At 43.2% G+C, this 21,284-nt stretch overlaps 1 protein-coding gene across 1 annotated transcript in view; it reads right to left on the bottom strand.

Moving 5' to 3' along the window:
- GUCY2C (guanylate cyclase 2C) overlaps positions 1–10,450 on the bottom strand; it is a 99,889-nt gene extending 89,439 nt beyond the window's left edge. Inside the window, 5 exon segments of the mRNA XM_015420687.1 lie at positions 383–504; positions 5,552–5,760; positions 8,144–8,215; positions 9,142–9,260; positions 10,360–10,450. Coding sequence (XP_015276173.1) covers positions 383–504; positions 5,552–5,760; positions 8,144–8,215; positions 9,142–9,260; positions 10,360–10,450 — 613 coding nt within the window.
- Positions 10,451–21,284: the final 10,834 nt, after the last annotated feature.

Genomic DNA, 21,284 nt, shown 5'->3' with positions numbered 1-21,284 from the left:
CAAAGAGGGAGCCCCCCCCTGGCAGCCAAGTAAGACCTCTCAATCCTACCACATGCGGACAGGGGGCTTGATTATGAGGGAGTCAGTTTGCCCACCCTGCATGGGGCCAGGGCAGCTAGCTCACTTGTAGCAGCTGCACAGGCCATGAGCCTGTGGCAATGGTAGCTATGAGGACTGCCCTTTGCTTGCAGCCAAGGTTTTCCCTGATCACCTTAATGGCCAATCTGCCCCTGGTGTTTTGGTTTAATGTGGGCTAGGATTCTGTGAAAATAATCCACCTTTTCCCTCTACTAAGAATAACATTCACCTGCTGAGATCCAGAAAAAATGTAATACGCAGGTAATGTAACCTGTGGTCAAAAGAATTCCCCATCTTTCCTTACCATTGCTTTTTCGAGTTGGATCCTTTAGTAAATCTTTTAGCAGCTCTGGCGTCCTTATGATCTCCCGCTGCTTTATTTTCTCAGAGAAGTATGTAACTCCAGCTTCTAGGGCATTCATATACCTGAAGTTAGAATAGGACGTGCATCTGCATATCATCTTTTCCTCAGCAGCACACAGTTGAACAAAATGTTAGGCTATGGGAGACTGGAATGCTGGCTCAACACTGGCCTCATAGCCTCCCTTAAGCAGAGATCCATGCTTTTTCCAAACAGGAGAGCACCTCTAACACATTGACAGAGGGCACTGAAAGGCACAAGCTAAGTGTCAAACAAGGCATGATGAGAGTGTGCACACATTTTTTAAGGTATCAGCTTATTTGTGTATGAATTGGGAGGTCTATTTTTACATGAAGAGGAACAAACAAGAGAGGGGAGCTCAATTTTCCCTCCCCCTCTCCTTCCTACACTGTATTTTAAAATTAAAGCAATACCACTGCCACACGCTTTCCTGATACGAATAGGATTGAAGATCCAGTACCTGAACTAAGGATAGTAACAAGTGTTTGGGAAATGTTTCATTATTATGGTGGTCTGGCCCTAATCCTTGGCATGGGGGTCTGTTGGACAGGGACCATTTATATGAACAGTCTCTGGTCATACTCCTTTTCTCCTTCCTCCTTTTTCTATGAAGGGCTTAACTACACATTACATTTTCCTCATGTCCTCCCTATGTCTGCCACAAGGACTTTTGATGAGGTGTGCACAGGGGTCATTTGGGGGGGACGCGGGGGGACGCCATCCCCCCGGGTGAGGTGCGGGAGGGCGGGGCCTGGAGCTCCCTGCTGGTGCCCGCTGGAGGTCGCCGCCGGCTGTGGGGAGGACACACTTCCGGTGATGTCAGGGTGTGTGGCATATGCTAATGAGTTATGCTAATGAGTCCCCCTAGCTCTTTTTCTATGAAATGACCCCTGGGTGTGCACCATGAGGGTCTGAATTAGACTGGGACCACAGCACACAAGGAGAAGGAATTTAAACCTTTCCCTACACACCATTTTTCTGATACGAATAATCTCTGGGGAGCTGCTATTTGCCATGCTGGGGCAACTACATGATAAACACAACCTGATTGAAAGTCAGCATCATATACATGGAGGAGACACAAGGAAAACGTGTGTAGGAGTCTGAGCCCACTTCTCACTGTTCAAGACATTGGCCCCTTCCCTGACTTACTGCTGCTACGGTTCCTTGTTTGTTTGTCTAGTAGGGTTTCTGTGCTTCTGTTCAGCTAACTGAAGACAGAAATGTCTCTTGCTAAATTTCTGCATGTCAGGCAGTTTGTAAGGGTACAGGAGCCCTGTAGCCAAACAAAGTCAACCACCATTCTGTCTTTCCTGTTACCATCGAATGGTTGAGCCTTGTAAAATAGCAAACAGGCCTAGTGAAGAGTCCAGCACTGGGGATGAATAATGGGGGAACATACGGATGGTAAACTAACAGTAAATAAAATATGTTTCCAATTAAAAATGATCACAGCACAAGCTGTCAGATAGCTTGTCAGAGACAGCATCCAATTGGTGTCACCTGTACAACCATATTTCCACACAGCAATAAAAACACAAAGTGAACATGTGAGAAAAAAATCACAGTTTCCCAGATATAAAATGTAACATATCCAATACTCAGGATATGTGATATTTCCCTCTTGAGTCTTGATGAGGGGTGTGTGGATCATACAAAACAAATAAATAAAAATGCATATTCAGTGTACTTTGGCAGACATGCATTTTAATGCCTAATTGTTTGAATAAACTTCCTTAAAGTGAGTCTAACAGAAACTGGATTTCTTCTTAAACACAGGCCAAGAGAACTGAAGCTGACAGTGTCCTTAAGGTCCTTAAGGTATACATTAGTTCAGGGCTGTAACTAGACATTTCTGTACCGTGACTAAAAGTCTACTTTTCACTCTTGCTTTGGTTGCAATTACAATTCTAGAAAACTAAATGTTGGTTCTGTCACCATATGAACTTATTTCAAGCAACATGAAAGTGGGAAGACAGGCACTCTCAAGCAGTGTTCCCTCTAAGCTGAGTTACTGTGAGCCAGCTCACAGTTTTCTAGCTTCCAGCTCACAGATTTTTGTCTTAGCTCAGGAAGGATGGCTCCCGAGCAAACTAATTTATGCAGCAGCCAAATTGCTCACTCACAACTTTAATGCCAGTAGTTCACAAAGTAGAATTTTTGCTCACAAGACTCCACAGCTTAGAGGGAGCATTGCTCTCAAGCATGTATACTTTACAATCGGTCAAAAGCACAAAATCATCTTCATCTCCTAATATGCTCTCTTCTCCCTGAAGAGAGTTACACCCTAGGCAGCTTTCCCTGTTGAACCCAGCACATATTTTGAGCTAAACAGCAGTAACTGGAGGGACAACTGTTTGGGCTGAGGCCGTAGAGTGGGGGAAGGAGGGCCTAACACTGTCTCACCTCATACAGTTTCCTAACCTCATATGGTTCCTTAAAATGGTAACTATTTGCCCCGTTGAGGGAAACATATAGGCAACCTGTATATAAGTTGGCAAACAGCATTTCCAAAGAACTACTTGAGTCTGGATATCAAAACTGCTATTTAGGAACAAAAAATGTGCTGGGGGAGGCTTCCGGGTGCGGCGCTGCGACCGGCGGTTTTTCGGGAGCTCCCAAGCCGCCTGACTCTCTGATGTTCTTTTGAAGCCTCTCGGGCTCCGAGAGGGCTTCGCTGGGTCTCCTGGGGGAGACCGAGTTGCAGGAGGCTTTGTCGGTCCCCCCCCCCGTGTTCTTGGCAAGAACAGGGGGTGAAGCCGGCGTGCCTCGAAGTGGGAGCGTCAGAAAAGCAGGGACATGGACGCCATGTTTCCTGATTAGCGGCAGCCAGCCCTTTATTTTAAGCCTTTTTGTTTAAGCGAGTGGACGCTTTACATTGAAAAGTCTATCTGTTGCTGACCCTGGTCAAAGAAGAGAGTGGATGGTTACACCCCCGGTGTATTTTCCTTGTTATATGGACAGATGGCCGTAATACTGTGTTTGGGAGAGAATGGCGAAACCTGAAGAATCGGGAAGGGGGTAAGAGAGAGAACTTTCTGTCAAGGACTATTATTGGTAGTATTATTGCTGTCGGAAGAGTTTGGTTTACAAGTAAACCCCAGGAAAATACAAGTTTGTTTAAAGTTTTTGTACGCGGAGGTGCTGGAGGGAAGGGGAAAAAATGGAGGCGGTGGACGCTATTGAGGAGGATGAGCAAGATACCAAATCTCTTTTTTTTTATTGTTTTTATAAAGAAAAGGAAAATAAGCGTTACATACGACACGTACTTACAAATTCCAAGTTTCTACATATCGCATTAAGACGCTGATAGTTTCATGTCCAACCTTGCATCATACATCTCTATTGCTATACCATGTCTATCCCATTACTTCTATAAATACCAAATCTCTTGATCCCATGTGGGAACAACTGCAAAAAAACCTGTTAAAAGAAGTGAACCTAGTATATAAATTGGCTTTTGAAAATGTCTTTAAAAATCTTCAAAGTTTAAATGCAGAGGCGGAGGAGAATAAGGCGTAAATACAAGGATTGCAACAGCAGGCTGAAGTAAAGGAAACAAAACAGGAAAGAGACTCAGATGTTACTCAACTATTAAGCATAGAAGTGCAGGAGTACAAGAACTTGCGACATTTGGAAGAAAATGCAAGAAACCAAGATAAAAAAGAGCTGGAATGTAGTGTTTTTGTAATGATGGTTGACTATTTTATGTGACTTAATAATCTTCCCTGGTTTATAGAGGTTTATTGATGTGTGGTATACAAAAAGATGGCTGTGAGGGCAGAGTATGAATTTAAGATTGGTAGTTGACCCTGTACCACAAGTAAATGATAAATGAAATTCTGACTGACACAAATTAAGGTGTTGGATATTTTATTATAATTTGGTTTGGGAATTTATGTTTAGAAGTAGATTGAGGATTGCAAAGAAAGGGATAGAGAGGAAACCCAAAGTGTGTTCCTATGTAATTGGAAATGAAATTCATTGAAAATAACAGAGGTATTATTATGATTTAGGTGGATTAGAATTAGTGTGCATACTATATTAATATATAAATTAAATTTTGTGTGGAAGTTAAGTTGGGGACTAGAGCACTAGGCAGTAACTAGGATTGATTAAGAAGTAATTGTGTAGATGTAGTAGTGGGAAATTTTATTTAAGTAGTTGTTAGAACACATTGGTTTGTTATTCCACCCGGCAATGAGAATGAAAAATGATGAGCATAGTGTTTAAGTTTAATACTCAGGTTATTTTGTTTTGTTAATTAATTTTGTTATGGTGCAAGAAACCAAGATTGAAAAAAAAAAGAACTGGAAGTTAGTATTTCTGTAATGATGGTTGACTATTTTTTGTGATGCAAAAATTTTCCCTGGCTTATAGAGGTATATTGAAGTTTGATATACAAAAAGAGGGCTGTGAGGGCAGAGTATGAACATAAAATTGGTATGTGACCCTGTACCAGACGTAACTATGTTTTTTTTGTTGTTGTCTTGTGTGTATGTATGTGTCTTAAGCATAAAAACCCAATAAATATATGTCCAAAAAAAAGGAACAAAAAATGTGCTGAAGATAGGCTTGCCAAGTCCCCCCAGGGGGGCGGGGAAAACCCCACCCCAGAGGCCCGTTCCCCGCCGCCGGCAGATCAGGCCCCAAGGGGAGCCCCACCCCGACGTGCGCATCACCCGGAAGTGACGCGACCATGCCGGGCACACTGGGGGCGGGGCCACGGTCATCCGAGGGAAAACTCTATGGCACGCTCCAGACGCCAGCCAGGACTCCCCCGCTGTGGTGCAACACCCGACTTGGCAACCCTAGCTGAAGATCCATTCATGCCTCTTCCAGCCTCTAGGCTGGTTGAACCCCTAGCTGTGACCCTGCACCAGAGAAAAATAAATGCTAGCGAGCAAGCACTTAATAAATTTGGGGTTTCTCTTGCAGGAATTCCATTAAAATTAATTATGTTCACAAAACAATCTCAGCAAGGCTTAGCCTTTTACACAGATGTTACTCTCATGATTTAAGTCTCATATATAAAAGCATCCTGTGTTTTGACGCCTTATAGAGAGCTGGTATATAAGGAAAATTCCTTACCAGAAGCAGTCTTCAGCGATATCATTTGTCTTATAGATATAAGCAGAGTCCCAAGAGACAGATTTGAATGGCAGTCTAGAATTTTTCCAGAAATCAACCAAGAAATAGCTCACTTTCCTGGCCGGCGTCATCATCCGTGTTAAGTTTTCTTTGTAGTCACAAGACAGCCCAAAGCTCCCTGCAGAGATCAGAGGGAGGCCCATTACTGTCTCCACTCTAAGAAAAAGGAGAAGAAGATTATTCCAGTGTGGGTGCTGTATTTATAGATGTCTCATCAAAGTAAAGCTGCTGTGCAGATCACATTCGCAATATTCTTTGTGAGTTTTTTTCCAGTGCCCATTCCTATACTAGATGATAGGTTTTCTGAGGAAGTCCACAAAGCCTTTGTCTTTTTGTGAAGGTGCAAAACTTTTCTTTTTCAGCAGTATTTTAAAATAATTTAAGATTTACTAATTTGAACTTTTTATTTGATCATTCATTTATTCTGCCCCTCTTCAAAGGAGCTCAGGGTGGTATACTTGGAGGGGATGGTTCCATTTCCCCCCTCACATCACTGCAAAGTAGGGTATGCTGAAAGAGAATGACTGGTCCAAAGTCATTCAGTAGCCTAGATGATCTGATTTGAACCCTGGTCTTCTCAGTCCTGGGTTCTCCAGTTCAGCTATAACATTGACCCTTTACAAAAGGCCTTTGTATTCCATTTTAGTTACTGGTTGCTAATGTTTTTTTTTTTTTTTGGTCATTCCAGACAGACCTGTTTTAGTAACCAACTGCTAGTGGGATTTATTTACCTGCTCATATAAGCCCACTTGTGTCAGGTTAACAAAGTGTAGTTGAGCCACTTTTGAGGGAAACAGCTTTTTTCTGTTTTCAACCGCTTCATTGTGCTTTTGAATTGCTGTGGTGTGCTGTTTAAAATACCCATAGTGCTTTCTATAATGCTGCTTCCCCCCACCCTTTTTCACTATGTGATCTTCCTCAGTCTTTTAAAAATGTTCTAAGATGAGCACTATAGCGCTAAACCATTGAGATGCATTGATTCTATTGAAGAGCTACAGCGCTAAATCTTAGAATGTAAAAAAAAGTCCAAGGAAGATTGTATGGTGAAAAAAGGGTAAGAGGAGAAGTGGCACTGTTTGAAATGATCATAGCGCTTCAGAGACAGCTCATTAACAGAAGGAAATTCACTGTATGAAACTCCCATCCCTGTATTGCTTTACTTGAAATCGGGCCAACAACGAATGATATCTAGTTTAGAACAGTAATGTGGAAAGGGCCACTATTTTAATGATGTACTGCTATGTAGAGGCCCCTGATTTCTTTCTCTGTTGTTGGGAGCAGGGAGGGAGATTATCTAATAAATTATATATGCTGGTACTTGCAGGCAAGGTGGCAGAGCCAAAAATATTTTCAAAATAGCTTTCCCAATTACTGGGAGAAATATGGCAGCGTATTTTACAAGTTACCTCCAGGCCCTTGTTGACTAGGGTCCAAAAATTAGAAGCATCATGGTTATTAATGGCTGTAATCTGGCCTACTTTAATAGCCTTTGTTTTTTATACTGGATAAGGCATTTAAACTGCCTCTTTTGGGTAATCAGGATAGTCAATAATCTCTTAGAATTAGTATGCCTACAGGCTCAATGGATTTCTTGGAGTGCACAAGAGCAATCTCTATCAAACCAGGATTTATTGCCAGTTTGGGAACTGAACGTTGGTTGTGACAGTCTTTTGACCAACATCCCTGATGGCACTCCACAAACCAGGCATTAACAACAGAAATGTTCTGACCCTGGTGAACCCCCCCACAACTCATCTCTGAAGGTAGAAGCACATGGAGCAATGGCGCAGACCAAACTAGGCAGACCTTTAAACACCCTGGTCCCACATTGCTTACAGCTTTAAAGGCAAGAACCATTGCTTTAAACTGTGCCCAGAAATTAATTGTTTACCAGTGAGGTTCTTTGAATACTGGTGAGATTTGTTCTCTTTAATTGGTTCTTGCTAGCAGTGTTGCATTTTGAAGCAAATGAAGTTTCTGGACACCTTTAAAGGCAGCCCCATGTAGAGGACATGGCAGTAATCTAACCTGGATGCAGTCGGAGCTTGAATACCAGTGCCCAAATCTTGGCTTTCAAGGGAAAATTTCAACTGGCACACGAGCGTTAGATAGCTAAAGGTGCTACATGCTACCATTGAGATCTGAACATCCCTCGATAAATATGGATCATTCTAACAGCACTTACAAGTTGCAAACCAGCTTCTTTAGCAGGAGAGCAACTCCACCCAAACACTGCACTGCCTTACTTATGCTTTGAAAAGCCTGGATCAGAATAGCAGAAAATAGTGAAGACACAGATTCCTGCAATGCCAGAGATATCATAGTGTGATCATAAGATGCTCTAATTTAGGAAGAGATATAAGGCACTCATAACATTTGACTTTTCCAGCTTTATAAAGAGGCATATCTTTCAAGGTATTTTCCTGGAGGTGGGAAATATAAGGCCTTGAATGCATGCCTCCGCTAGACTTAAAAGTAAGTATTGAGTTTATTCAACATTTTATCCTCAAATACAGCATGTTTGCCAAATACTTACGAGACCATCTGGTATGTGGCATAGGTACATGTGGGACCCAGGACAGTGCACCCAAGACTGCCACTATTCTGTAATTTAAAAAAAAAGAAGACTACCATCAGCAGAGGATGGAAAATCCAGAGGGGTAAAAACACCATCCAGAAGCAAAATGCTACTATGGCAATGGAACAAGCATCAAGAAGATGTGAAAAATGGCAATAAGAATAGGAAGATAAAGGTCCTTTTTGCATTTGCCTGCCCCTCTGGATTTTCACAGTGTTCAAGTTGAGGCCATTTAAGTCCACAGCAAAACAGCTTCCAAATAACATGGGGCAACAACAGGCTGAAACCGGGCTGACCACTGAAGGAAGGTAATGTAATGCAGAAGGGGGGGGGGGGGACTGGGATAAAAAGAAGGTTGGACTCGGTTATAGTGCAGAATGGGAGGAAAACCTGGATTTTAAAAAAAGCTGAATTCAATTTTAGTGCAGAATTGCTTGGTTAAAAGGAGAGTGCTGAAAGGGCCAAATATTGCCTAAGAGACTAGATCCTACATGTGTTATATAGATATGTGCTTAAGGAATAGTTGGAGCTTTAATGTAAGAGAATGGTAATATCATCAGGGCTGTGCATGCAGATATATATAACAGGACTGTAATTTGTAAATGATACATTATCATAAGATATTCTCTCATTATAAGAACAATTTATACTTCTCTATTGGTTGTTACATTTGGTTCTGACCAGAATGCTCAGTTATTATTTATTTATGTATGTATGTGTGTGCTGTCAAGTCATAACTGATTGATGGCGACCACAGCAAGGGGCTTTCAAAGCAAATAAGAAGCAGAGATGGTTTGCCATTGCCTTCAACTGCAAAATGTTCCTTGGTGGCCTCACATCCAAGTACCAACCCTGCTTAGCTTCTGAGATCTGACAGGATACTATTCTACATCCCAGTCACTGTTTACATGAATCTAAAAGATTATTTCTACAGAAATGTCTTAATACTTACATATAACCGCCTCATGATTTCCACACCTTCACAAGTGCTAGTGCGGCAGCCTTCTGAGAGGTAGAGAGATGTGCTGGAGTTCTCAAATGTTGCATCGATATGGACACTCACATTGTTTGCTACAACAGGAAAGCAGGAGAATTAGGTATTTAATTGTAAAGCAAATGTTTCAAATAATTATCTGAATTGATGCCATGTTTGGCTAATCAAATACTTGCCTGATTTATTTGTCTTCAAAAAGGATATTAGTGGAATGTCCTTATACCTAGTAGCCAAGGGCTGACCCCCTCTCCCCCATGAAGATATCTGTTCTGTGAGCCAGCCACAACTATCGTTCAGTGTTCTGCAAACCTAGGGGAACCTTCAGCTTTTCAGAAAGCTGATTTAAATAATAATAATAATAATATTTTGTGGATAAAAAACACAAACATGTTAAAAGCAATGTCTGTGCGTAAGCAGATATTGTAGAAACTTGAAATGGTGCCTAGCACTATCACCAGGAGGAAAAGGGGTGAAGAAGGAGAGCTGGAGCTGTGAGGGGGGGAAACAAAAGAGGGAAGCAAATGGTGTATGGGGGGGGTAGATTTCCCTCCCCTGTCAGTCCTCCTGGGTCCCCTCCCCAGTTATGGAATTATAATTGCCACCAATTTTCCTATGTATCTTTATGCGTAAGCCTTGTTGTAGTGTGAGGACATGTTTCCTGTTTGTTCTGATACGTAGAGAAGTACACTTCAGTGGTAGATAGAGAAAGTGTGTAAATCCCATATAAATATACAGCACTGAGAAGTTAAACACTTATGGCCTGGTGGAGCATTTTCCCTGGGAGTGGAACAAACTTGTTCTAGTTTACTCATTTTTAAAGGATAGGTGAGCACCTGAAGTAATACAGAAGACAAGACTCAGCTTCTAAAAATTAACATTCTAGTTAACTAGTATTTTCTAATTCTACCCAATATTCAGTCTAAATAATCACAAATGTTAACAAAAGTCCATCTTTCTGGAAAGGCCCAGCATGCTTGAAAGATAGGAACAATCTTGGTTATTGCTTGGCTCACATAGCTAGGAGATATACTGTGCCATCCTAAAGGGAGTTACACCTTTCTAAGTCTGTTGCAGTCAGAGGGTGTAACTCTGCTTAAGATGTTACTGACAATACCCCAAAGGCACCACACACACTCACACTCAGAATACTGGAATGCTGTTACACAGTGCTCATACCTTTCAGGTCTTCTTCCAACATACGCAACCCCAGTTTCACAGCTGGTTTTATGTCCTCTGCAGTCACAGTGAAGTCATAGTCATGCAGCATCATTACATTGATCAGGCAATCCTCTCTCGAACATTTTCCCTCACCAGTCTGCCAAAGCAGCTGGGTAAAGAGTAGAAGTGTCCAAAATGTCTGACCCAGTTTTTGTTGTCTCATTATGCCTTCGTTGTCTCAGTCTCAGATGCTACATGACTGGCATTTTAGGCTGAAGGAAGGATGTTTGTCATAAGCCCACCAACTCAGTCAAACTTTACTTCTCTGAAGGGTCTTTCTGTTCCCTGTCTTGGCTCCTCTTCCACCCACACACCCATCTGCCCCAGCTGGTACTTCTGCTTGTGAACAATTAACAGCAGCAGAAATGAAATGAGAAAGGGCCAAAGGTTGTTTTACATGTTTGCTGTTGAGGCCTATAAAACTAGGGCAATAAACGCACCTTGCTAGATAAGAATACGATATGATAGGTTGGGAAAAGAAAAGAAAAGAGGAAGGCCCTTTGACCAATCATAAAGTGGGGAATTTATGCAAATGTGTCCTCCAAAAAGGTCCAGACTAATTATATATTTCCCTAGGATCCTTTGTGTTTTTTCACACAGAACATTTGGAGTTGGGTGCAGGGCAAAGTGTAGTCCACACGTCTCTCTAGAATGGGGGTTTAAAGATGTCAGGAAGAAACATTACCACTTGTCCCCCCTTTGAACTGATGGTTGACATGCTACCTATTGGCAATCATCCATGTGCCAAATCCTGGATGTTCTGCCCAATCCACAAAGAATGGAATTTTGGTTCTTTTAATCCCCACACAAAATTGGCCTTTTAATACAAAAATATATTCATCCATTAAAATATCCATATTGTAGAACTCTTTCACTACAGGGTTAATCTATTTTATTTCACTGACACCTCACTTATCTCCCCAATGGGACGCAAAGTGGCTTACAACATTCTCCCCTTCTCCATTTCATCCTGGACACAATTCTGTGAGATATGTTAAGCTGAGAATGTGTGACTGGCCCCGTCATCCAGAAGCTTCCATGGCAGAACATGGGTCTCCCGGATCTTAGTTCAACACTAACCACTACACTTTTACAATCTTTTCTGTAACAAGTAATGGTGTTTTATTTACCAAAGCCTTTAGACAACCCTTCTTCCTCTGTGTTTTACCAGTTATCCTGTTTTTATGCCATTGTCCTTTTAGAGGCACTCCTCCTCTATTTTAATTTACTTATATAGGATATTTCAATACCGCCTCTTCAGAGCCTTGCTTGAGGGAGCTTATGTGCAATGCCATATAAAGAGCATTGTTCTAATGTTTAACCCAATTCAGTTCAATTATTTTCGTAAATTTTATTTCCCTATTGTTATATCTAATTTGAAACCTTTTATTGGTTTTGTTGTTGTTGTTGTTATTTTCTTCTTGTGAGCTACAACAAGAGAAGGGAGGGAGGGAGGGAGGGAGAGAGGGAGGTATAAATAAACTCCCTATCAGCATTTACTGTATATTTTAACAAATGTTGCACAAAATTCTCAAATACAACAAGATTGTAAACAGCACAAGAAGAGTAAAGGATCAATATGCTGGTATGTGTTTTCTGGGTTTTGTTCATAGAGGAATTAGTACATCAGTGTACCATAACACTAAGACCTTAATTCAGTTTGGCCTTGGACATAACTTACACAATTGCACAAAGGCCCCCTTTCTTCTTTTGTGCTACTTTAAATCAAAGACCTTATTCTTTATGAGCTGCAGTGGTAAACCTGCGTGCCACTTCAGATTGCAAGTGAGAGCTGATATTATTGAATATTCCTCCATGCCACAAATTCCCTCCAGATTAAAAACAAAAACAAAAAACTAGATGTCAGGGGAAATGCTCTAGCCTAACAAGACAGTCCTAAACAGAGTTACACTCTTCTAAGTGCACTGAAGTTAATGGACTTAGAATAGTGTAATGCTACAATGATAGAGAGAGCATATCAATAGAAGAGAAGAGATTGGATTTATACCCCGCCCTTCACTACCCAAAGGTGTCTCAGAGCGGCTTACAAACTCCTTTCCCTTCCCCTCCCCACAACAGATACCCTGTGAGTTAGGTGGAGCTGAGAGAGCTTTTGACAGAAACTGTTCTTTTTTAAGAAGAGCTCTTATCAGAACTACGGCTTGCCCAAGGTCATCCAGCCAGGTGCAAGTGGAGGAGTGGGGATTCAAACCCGATTCTCCCAGATTAGAGTCCATGCACTTAACCACTACACCAAACTGGCTCTCAATGCCAGTTTTCTGCACACAAAAATTGTTTTTGTACACAGCAGCATCAGTTATGTTATCAGTTATTATCTAACCAGAAGTTTGAAGTAGTTCAGCTTGGATACAGGTTGCCAGTATCAAAGAAGTGAGTTTGAAACATACTTCTCCAATTGGTATCAAGAAGCAGTGAGATTTCCTTACTTCACCTCTGCTGCTGTTTTGTAGTTCCATTAATAATATTTGTTCCAACATCTGGTTTTCAACATGACATCAGCTGTTCTTAGGGCTGCCATCTCCATATTGGGAAATTCCTGGAGATTTGGGTGTGGAGCCTGGGGAGGGTGGGATTTGAGGAGGAGAGGCACCTCAACAGGCTATAATGCCACAGAGTCCACCCACCAAAGCAGCCATTTGCTCTCCTGGAATTACAACTGATATCTCTATAGTCTGGATATCAGTTGTAATTCCAGGAGATCCCCAGGTCCCATCTGGAGGTTGGCAAACCTAACTGCTCCTGACAGATGGAAAGCGCTCTGGTCAGTGTGATTGGAGGTAGAAAACATCCAGCATGATGTTTTTGAAAAGAAATGAAGCATGGTGCTAACTCCAAAACCATTCTGAAGCATTTCTTCTTCCTTGTATCACTAATATAGATTTGACCATTATTCATCAGTTCAGGGTGTACATCCAAAAAACCTTACATATTGATCAGTCCTGGGAGTCTCTGGAAGATGTTTAAATCAATGGACAGCATAAAATTTTACTCCACTTTGGATGTAAAACATACTTCCCTTATCCCCCACAACAATAATAACCGGGGGGGGGGGAATCACCATAGCAATGTAACTTGCCACTACCTGGAAGCTGGCAACCCTAACAATGGTTCAGCACTACCACTGTGTGTTATGTGCCATCAGGTAGGGATAGGCACAAACCAGTTCACGAGCCAAAAATTGGCATGAACTTGGCCGGGTTTGGAGCCCCTGAACCAATGTTCGGGGAAGGTGCCTTCCAGGAATATTTACCGGACTTTTGTCTGGTTTGGTTCAGCTGTTCGGGCCATTCAAACCCAATAGCTGACCTGTTAGGTTTAATTGGCTGCGAGCCATTTCACCGGTTGGTTTCACTTCCCCCTGCTTGGAAGCGGGGGAAGCAAAACGGCCCGGTGAAATGACTGCCAGCCAATTAAACCTAACAGTGGGGCATGTCCGCCCATCAGCTGTTAGGTTTAAATGGCTGTGAGCTATTAAAACCATTAGTTTTGCTCCTCCCCCCTTTCAAGCGGGGGGGGGGGAGCAAAACAGACCAGTAAAATGGCTCACAGTTATTTCAGCCTAACAGCTGACAGGTGCACCCACCCCACTGTTTGGCTGAAATGGCTGTGAGCCATTTCACTTGTCAGTTTCACTTCCCCCTCCATATTTGCTGTATGTTAGTCTTTCTCTCTTTGCAGTTGTTGTCTTCTTTTCTTTCACTTTTGAAAAAACTAATAAAACTCTTTTTAAAAATAATAATAATAATGGTCTCCAGAATGTCCTGTCATGTACAGCCTTGCTCAGGTCTTGCAATCCATCTCGTGTTGGTCAAGTTGACACTGAATTATTTATTAAAATATTTGTGTCCCATTTTCTCCACTGTGTACAATCCTCCAGGCAGCTACGGACAATCAACATAAAAAGCAACCTCTCATTGATATCTCATTAGTATTTTAGATCCATGTTTTTAACTGTATGTTATTCCAATTAATGCTGGTTTTGTAAGCTGCCTTGAGTCACTGTTGATAGTGAGAAAGGCAAGGCATAAGTCATTTAATAATACATAATCACAAACAAATAGTCAAAGCAACATATAAAAAACCCTTCCCCCAATCAAAAACAAGTTAACTATAGCCAAGAACTCATTGCAGGTAAGCCATAGCCATTTTAGACCTGTTTTAGTAAACAGATGGTTAAACTTTTTTGACCCTGCATGGCTAGGCTTCTGTGCATGACTTTATTAAAAGTGCATCTCATCTTTCTTGACAAAAATTGCAGGTAGTAATTTATTTTATTTACTTCATTCATACCCTGCATTTGTCCCCATGGAGTCCCGAAGTGATGTACACCATTCTCCTATCCTCCATTTTATCCTCACAACAACTCTGTGAGGTAGGTAAAGTTAAGAGGGTGTGACAAGCCCAGGGTCACCCAGTAAGCTTCCGGGGCAGAAGTGGTAATTGAACCTGTGACCACTATACCATGCTGGTTCATGTGGTAAATTTCAGTTAGTCATGTTGCTCCATTAGAAGAAGCCCCAAAAATACAGTTGGCTCAAATATTTATTTATTTATTTATTATTTCTATTTATATCCTGCCTTGCCGGACACGCTGGCTCAAGGCGGCTAATAGGGTTAAAATAACGTAAACAATACAGAGATAAAACAGTTAAAAATACAAGACCGCTTAAAACAGCAACAGTTACAGATAAAAACCAACAGATGATGGCGATAATCCAAATCACACCCAATGATAGGAGTAGCATCCAGCAAGGTCTCAGGCCAGAAGATGTTCTAAGTTTCAAACCAGAAGATGTTCCAGGGCACATTCATCAGTGGTGGCTCCTAATCGAAAGTCTGGTGGAAGAACTCTGTTTTACAGGCTCTGAAGAACTGTAAAAGGTCCCGCAGGGCCCTGATGTCCTCTGGGAGCTCATTCCACCAGTATGGGGCCGCCACTGAGAAAGCCCTGGCTCTGGTGATATTCAGCCTGGCTTCTTTCGGTCCACAGAGGGTCAAGTGTTGTTGCAACCCTGACCTCAGTGCTCTCTGGGGCACATGTGGGGAAAGGCGGTCCCTCAAGTAGGCAGGCCCCTGACCATATAGAGCTTTAAAGGTTAAAACCAGCACCTTGAACCGAATCCGGTATGCTATAGGCAGCCAGTGCAGTATCCTCAGCACAGGCTGGATGCGGTCCCGTGTAGAGAGACCCATCAGCAGCCTGGCTGCGGCATTCTGCACTAGCTGCAGCCTCCGGATCTGGGACAAGGGCAGCCCCATGTAGAGAGTGTTGCAGTAGTTTAATCTCGAGGTGAGCATTGCGTGGATCACTGTTGCTAGGTCATTGCGTTCAAGGAAGGGAACCAACTGCCTAATCAGCCGTAGATGGTAAAAGGGCGCCTTGGCAGTGGCTGCTACCTGGGCCTCCATTGTTAAGGAGGCATCCAGGAGCACTCCCAGACTCCTAATCCTCGGCGCTGGCACCAATGGTGCCCCACCGAAGGTCATAGTGGGATCCCTACCCCCAACCCGCTCCGACTCAGGCACAGGGTCTCCGTCTTCGTTGGATTCAATTTCAATTGGCTCAGTCTAAGCCATCCCACCACATCCTGAAGCGCCCACTCCAGGTCATCTGGGCTAGAGTCAGACCGGCCTCCCAACAACAGATATAGCTGGGTGTCATCAGCGTACTGTTGACACCCCAGCCCATGCCTCCGGGCAATCTGGGCGAGGGGGTGCATGTAGATGTTAAAAAACATTGGGGATAGCACTGCCCCTTGAGGCACCCCACACAGCAGCGGGTGCCTCTGGAACGTCTGCTCCCCTAACACCACCCTCTGTCCCTGACCCTGTAGAAAGGAGACAAGCCATTGCAAGGCCAGCCCTTGAATTCCAGTGTCGGCAAAGCAGTGGATCAGTAACTGGTGGTTGACGGTGTCAAACGCCGCCAACAGATCCAGCAGCACCTATACCGCCATACTGCCTCGATCCAGATGCCTTTGGAGGTCGTCTGTGAGAGCGACCAGTGCCGTCTCCATCCCATGACCTGGCCGGAAGCCAGACTGGAACGGGTCCAGCATGGAAGTGTCGTCCATAAAGCTCTGCAACTGAATCGCCACCACTCTCTCCAGTACTTTGCCCAAATAGGGCAAATTGGAGACCGGCCGATAGTTGGCCAGTTTAGCTGGATCCAGTGATGTTTTTTTCAGGAGAGGGTGGACCATCGCTTCCTTGAGTGCCCCAGGAATTACACTACTGCCACTGCTTTTAGATCTTATTGTGAAACAACTCTAAATCAAGAATATAACATTTCATCCAGTTACATATTCCAGCTAAATTTTTATTGATGTTGATAATTTGAAGTGTTGTATGTCCTATTAAAGTATTGTACTCATCTCTCCCTGTTTTGCTTTTCTATGAGAGGCTGTACTGACCTCAAACATTAACTTTGACAATAAGATTGATTGTGGCATTGAATTGCCTTTTAAAATAGGTAGCTGAGTTCTAGAATGGCTCTCAGTTCACTTGAACAAACAGCATTAACTCTTTTTACCTTCTGGAGATGATCTTTGAACAAACACAGGAAATTAGACACCAATTGCACAAACAACTCAGGCATTCAATGTGCAGTGAGCCAAAGTGATTTTCCATGATGGAGCAATAAAGGAACTTTGGTTAACTATTGTTTATGTATATTCTATGTCACATAAGTCTTTTCCAAAGCCAAATTACAAACGTTTCAATATTCTTTATGCTTGAAGAATATAAGTCATATTTTAGCTCAACCAAAATCAGTTTACATTTACTAGAATGTAATAACTAGCCTAAATGGGCACCACTCCCATATGCCTTACGGTATATTGACTGGTGACAGCTAGAGTTGCCAGCTGAGTAAGTAGTTATGAAAGCTGACAGTCCCAGAGACAGATTCAAGAGGGGTAGCCATGTTAGTCTGCTGCAGCAAAACCGAAAATGGAATCTTGTGCCACCATACAAAATAATACCATCATCTACGGATTTAGCTAGCATGCCTCCTACTCACATCTTCCCAATTTTCCTTCTCCATCAAGTATCTTTACGTCATTATGAGCTCTTTTTTTTTTTTTTTAACAGAGAGAAACCCCCAAAGGCCTTCTGGCAGCCGCTGGAAGTTCCACTGGATTGTTGGACACCGCGGCCCCCCCCCCAGCTCTTTGAAACGGAGATGAGCACCGCAACCCTAGAGTCGGACTCGACTGGCTTTCGAGCAAGGGAACCTTTACCTTTACCTTTTAGTGCTCATTATATGGATTTATTATGTACATCTCCACTATGGGAGAGGCTTTGGCTTTGAGGCAGGACATCTGCTGGGCAAGTAGAAGATCCCAGGTTGTTGTTATTGTTGTTGTTATTTATTCAATTTATTAATCGCCTTATCCCAGCTTACGCTGGGCTCTGGGCAATGTGCAAAAAAGGCAAAATGCCATAAGACAAAATACAAATGTTAAAATCCATATACAATTAATAGGAAGTAAAACCAGAATAAAAGATCCCAGATTTAAATGGGCCAAGCAGTAGCTGATGTGAAAGACCTCTGCCTGAGAGCCACTGCCAGTCTGAGTAGACAGTTACTGATGCTGAGGGACCAAGGGTTTGATTCAGTACCGGGCAGCTTCATGTGTTCAGCTACATGCCTGGAGATCTGTCAATCCTTTGAGCACTATTTGTAGGATCTGCACTCTAAAGAGAGCCAGCATGGTGCAGCAGTGAAGAGCAGTGGGCTCTCATCTGGAAAACTGGGTTTGATTCCCCACTCCTCCACATGAAGTCTGCTGGATGACTTTGGGCCAGGGACAGTTCTCCCAGAACTCTCTCACCCCCACCTACCCCCACAAGGTGACTGCTGTGGGGAGAGGAAGGGAAGGCAATTGGAAGCTGCTTTGAGACTCCTTAGGATAGAGAAAAGCAGGGTATAAAAGCCAACTCTTTTTCTCTTTTTCTTCTAAAGAAAACCTTTAGGAATCTTCTCCTGCTTACTGAATTGTTTAACTCTTTGCCATACTGAACATTTAATACACCCAGTATGTCTGAGCTGCACTTTGCCTTTTGTAACATAAACTCTTCCTGGACTCTGATGCTTATCTGTCTCTCTATTTTACCCAGGCAGGACTTCCCCTTTTTGCTGCTCTCAACATGGAGCACATGAAGCTCTGAAAAATACTGCATGTGCTATAAACAAGTTCATTAATCACCCTAAGTACACAATGTGGGAGATAATGCAGGCATCTCATACACTCGTGCTAGTAGGGACTGTGACATAACGCCAGCATTCTCTCTGTCTTCTCCACCTCCTTTCTTTACTACAGTGATGGAATTATTAACAGGACCTTACATGCTGCAGGAGAGACGGGCAGTGTCGGTGATCAGACGCCCACCCCTGCTGCGCGGCAACCAGTAGGTAGTACTCTTTTGGTGCTACCTTTTTGAGCCGCGTCTTCGCCCGGAAGGGACGGATCGGGGATGGGTGCGCGCCACTTCCCAGATGTTGCGGTATGATCGCGCCCGCTTGATGCGCCCCCGATCCGTCCCTCCCAAGGGGCAAATTCTCCGGTTTGACCGGGGCCTCCATCTCCTTTCTTTACTACAGTGATGGAATTATTAACAGCTGCTGTTCATTTTGGTACAAGTTTAGAAAAAAAGGTGCCAGAATACAGTATATGAAACACTGCAATACATTAGTGTTCCAGGTTTCCAATATAATTTCTGTATATGCTCTGAAAACTAGCAGTGGCTAAGAATTGCTGTTGGAAACCAGGGATTTTCTTATTCAAATCTTTCCTTTGCTGTGCACTCACTATAGCCTTGGGCAAGCCATTATCCTTCAGTCTCAGCCACACATCTGCAATATGTGAATGATAGTAATGGTTGTTGTAAGATTTATTAAGATATTGTATGCAAGCCCTTAGAGCAGATAATTACTCTGGAATTCCAACAAAGTTTTATTCAAGGCCTGACCTGGATAGCCCAGGCAAGCCCGATCTCGTCAGATCTTGACCCTGGCATGTATTGGGATGGGAGATGGGGTTGCCAGCAGTGTTCCCTCTAAGCTGAGTCAGTGTGAGCTAGCTCACAGTTTTTTTAGCCTCCGGCTCACACATTTTTGTCTCCGCTCAGGGAGGAGGGCTCCAGAGCAAACTGATTTATGCAACAGCCAAATCGCCCGCTCACAACTTTGATGCCAGTAGCTCACAAAGTAGAATTTTTGCTCACAGGACTCCACACCTTAGAGGGAACACTGGTTGCCAGGTCCTCTTTGCTGCCCAGCAGGGGGTGGGAGGGAACTCTCTGGGAGTGCGGGGGCAGGGTAATGTCGCTGCACATGACATTCTCAACATGATGATGGTATACAGAAGTGACATCATCACACTGGGGATGCCATGCGGTGATGCTCTAGTATTTTGGGCAGAACTCTACGGTTACCAGTGTTCCCTCTAAGCTGAGCTGGTGTGAGCTAGCTCACAGTTTTTTAGCCTCCGGCTCACACATTTTTGTCTTAGCTCAAGAAGAATGGCTCCAGAGCAAACTAATTTATGCAGCAGCCAAATCGCTCGCTCAGAACTTTAGTACCAGTTGCTCACAAAGTAGAATTTTTGCTCACAAGACTCCACAGCTTACAGGGAACATTGGTTACCATAGAGTTTTGCCCAAAATACTAGAGCATCGCTGTGCGGCATCCCCAGCATGATGATGTCACTTCCGTGTGACATAATCACAGTGGGGATATTGTGTCGGGTGTTGGGGTGGGGCTTCTCCCGCCAGCCAGCTGGCCGGCAGCGGATTGGAGCCTGCCAAATCAGGGGATCCCCCGCTCCCACCTGGGGGCTGGCAACCCTAATGGAAGACCTCCAAAGAATACCAGGACCAGGAGACCAGAGGCAGGCTATCAAGCCACTTCTCTCTTTTTTTTTTTTAATTCACTTTTTATTGTTGAGTATATCCGTTTAACACAATCATAGTTCACTATTCATCTTATTGATATGCTCATTTTCCATTTTTAAACAATCTTGAACCAAACATACAAAGATACAAAAAAAAAAAAATCATCTGAGGGTACTAATACAACAGCCAAAGATTTTTTTTTATTTCTCTCTTTTATTCCCTCTTCTTTTCATATGCCCCTATCTTACCCGTTTGTGTATCCCGTCCAACTTCCCCATAACTTAATAGTCCTCATAATACCACACGAAAACTACAGTTTCTACTAACTCACATAATGCTAGATTCTTCTATCTATTTTCTTCTTCTGTACCTAAAACGAAAAGTTGAAAGGGTTGCCTCCGATTGTGGGCGCTGTAGAGAACCCCTCTACAGCGAGAGGCCAAATAACCTCTCTCCCTATATTCGGAGGTCTTGGGGGGGGCACACTCGTCGCCTCCTTGCTACACCCATTTATGGCACTGTAAATTCTTAACTTCAAATTAAACAGCTCTTCTATATTTCCAACCTTCATAAACATCTGAACATCCTCCATGCCCCAGTAGGAGTCTCCAGAGGTTGCCAGGACTTCCGGGCATGGGCAAACACACAAACACACATACACACAAATGCAAAAATGCCCCCCAAAAGTTTTATTCAAGGTATAAGCTTTTGCATGGAGCTGCGGTGGCTCAAGTGGTTAAGACACTGAACTGCAGGCTGTGGTGGAAGGTCAGTAGTTCAGCAGTTCGAGACCCGGGTGCCGCATGACGGAGTGAGCTCCCGTCTCTAGTTCCAGCTCCTGCCAACCTAGCAGTTTGAAAGCAAGAAATTGCAAGTAGATAAATAGGTACCACTTCGGTGGGAAGGTAACAGCGTTCCGTGCGCCTTGGTGTTTAGTCATGCTGGCCACATGACCACGGAAATGT

This window comes from Gekko japonicus, unplaced genomic scaffold (assembly GCF_001447785.1).
Source record: "Gekko japonicus isolate JY-2015 unplaced genomic scaffold, Gekko_japonicus_V1.1 scaffold1291, whole genome shotgun sequence".
Lineage (NCBI taxonomy): Eukaryota > Metazoa > Chordata > Lepidosauria > Squamata > Gekkonidae > Gekko > Gekko japonicus.
The sequence above is the reverse complement of the archived record's forward strand: the minus strand, read 5'-3'. Positions and strand labels throughout refer to the sequence as shown.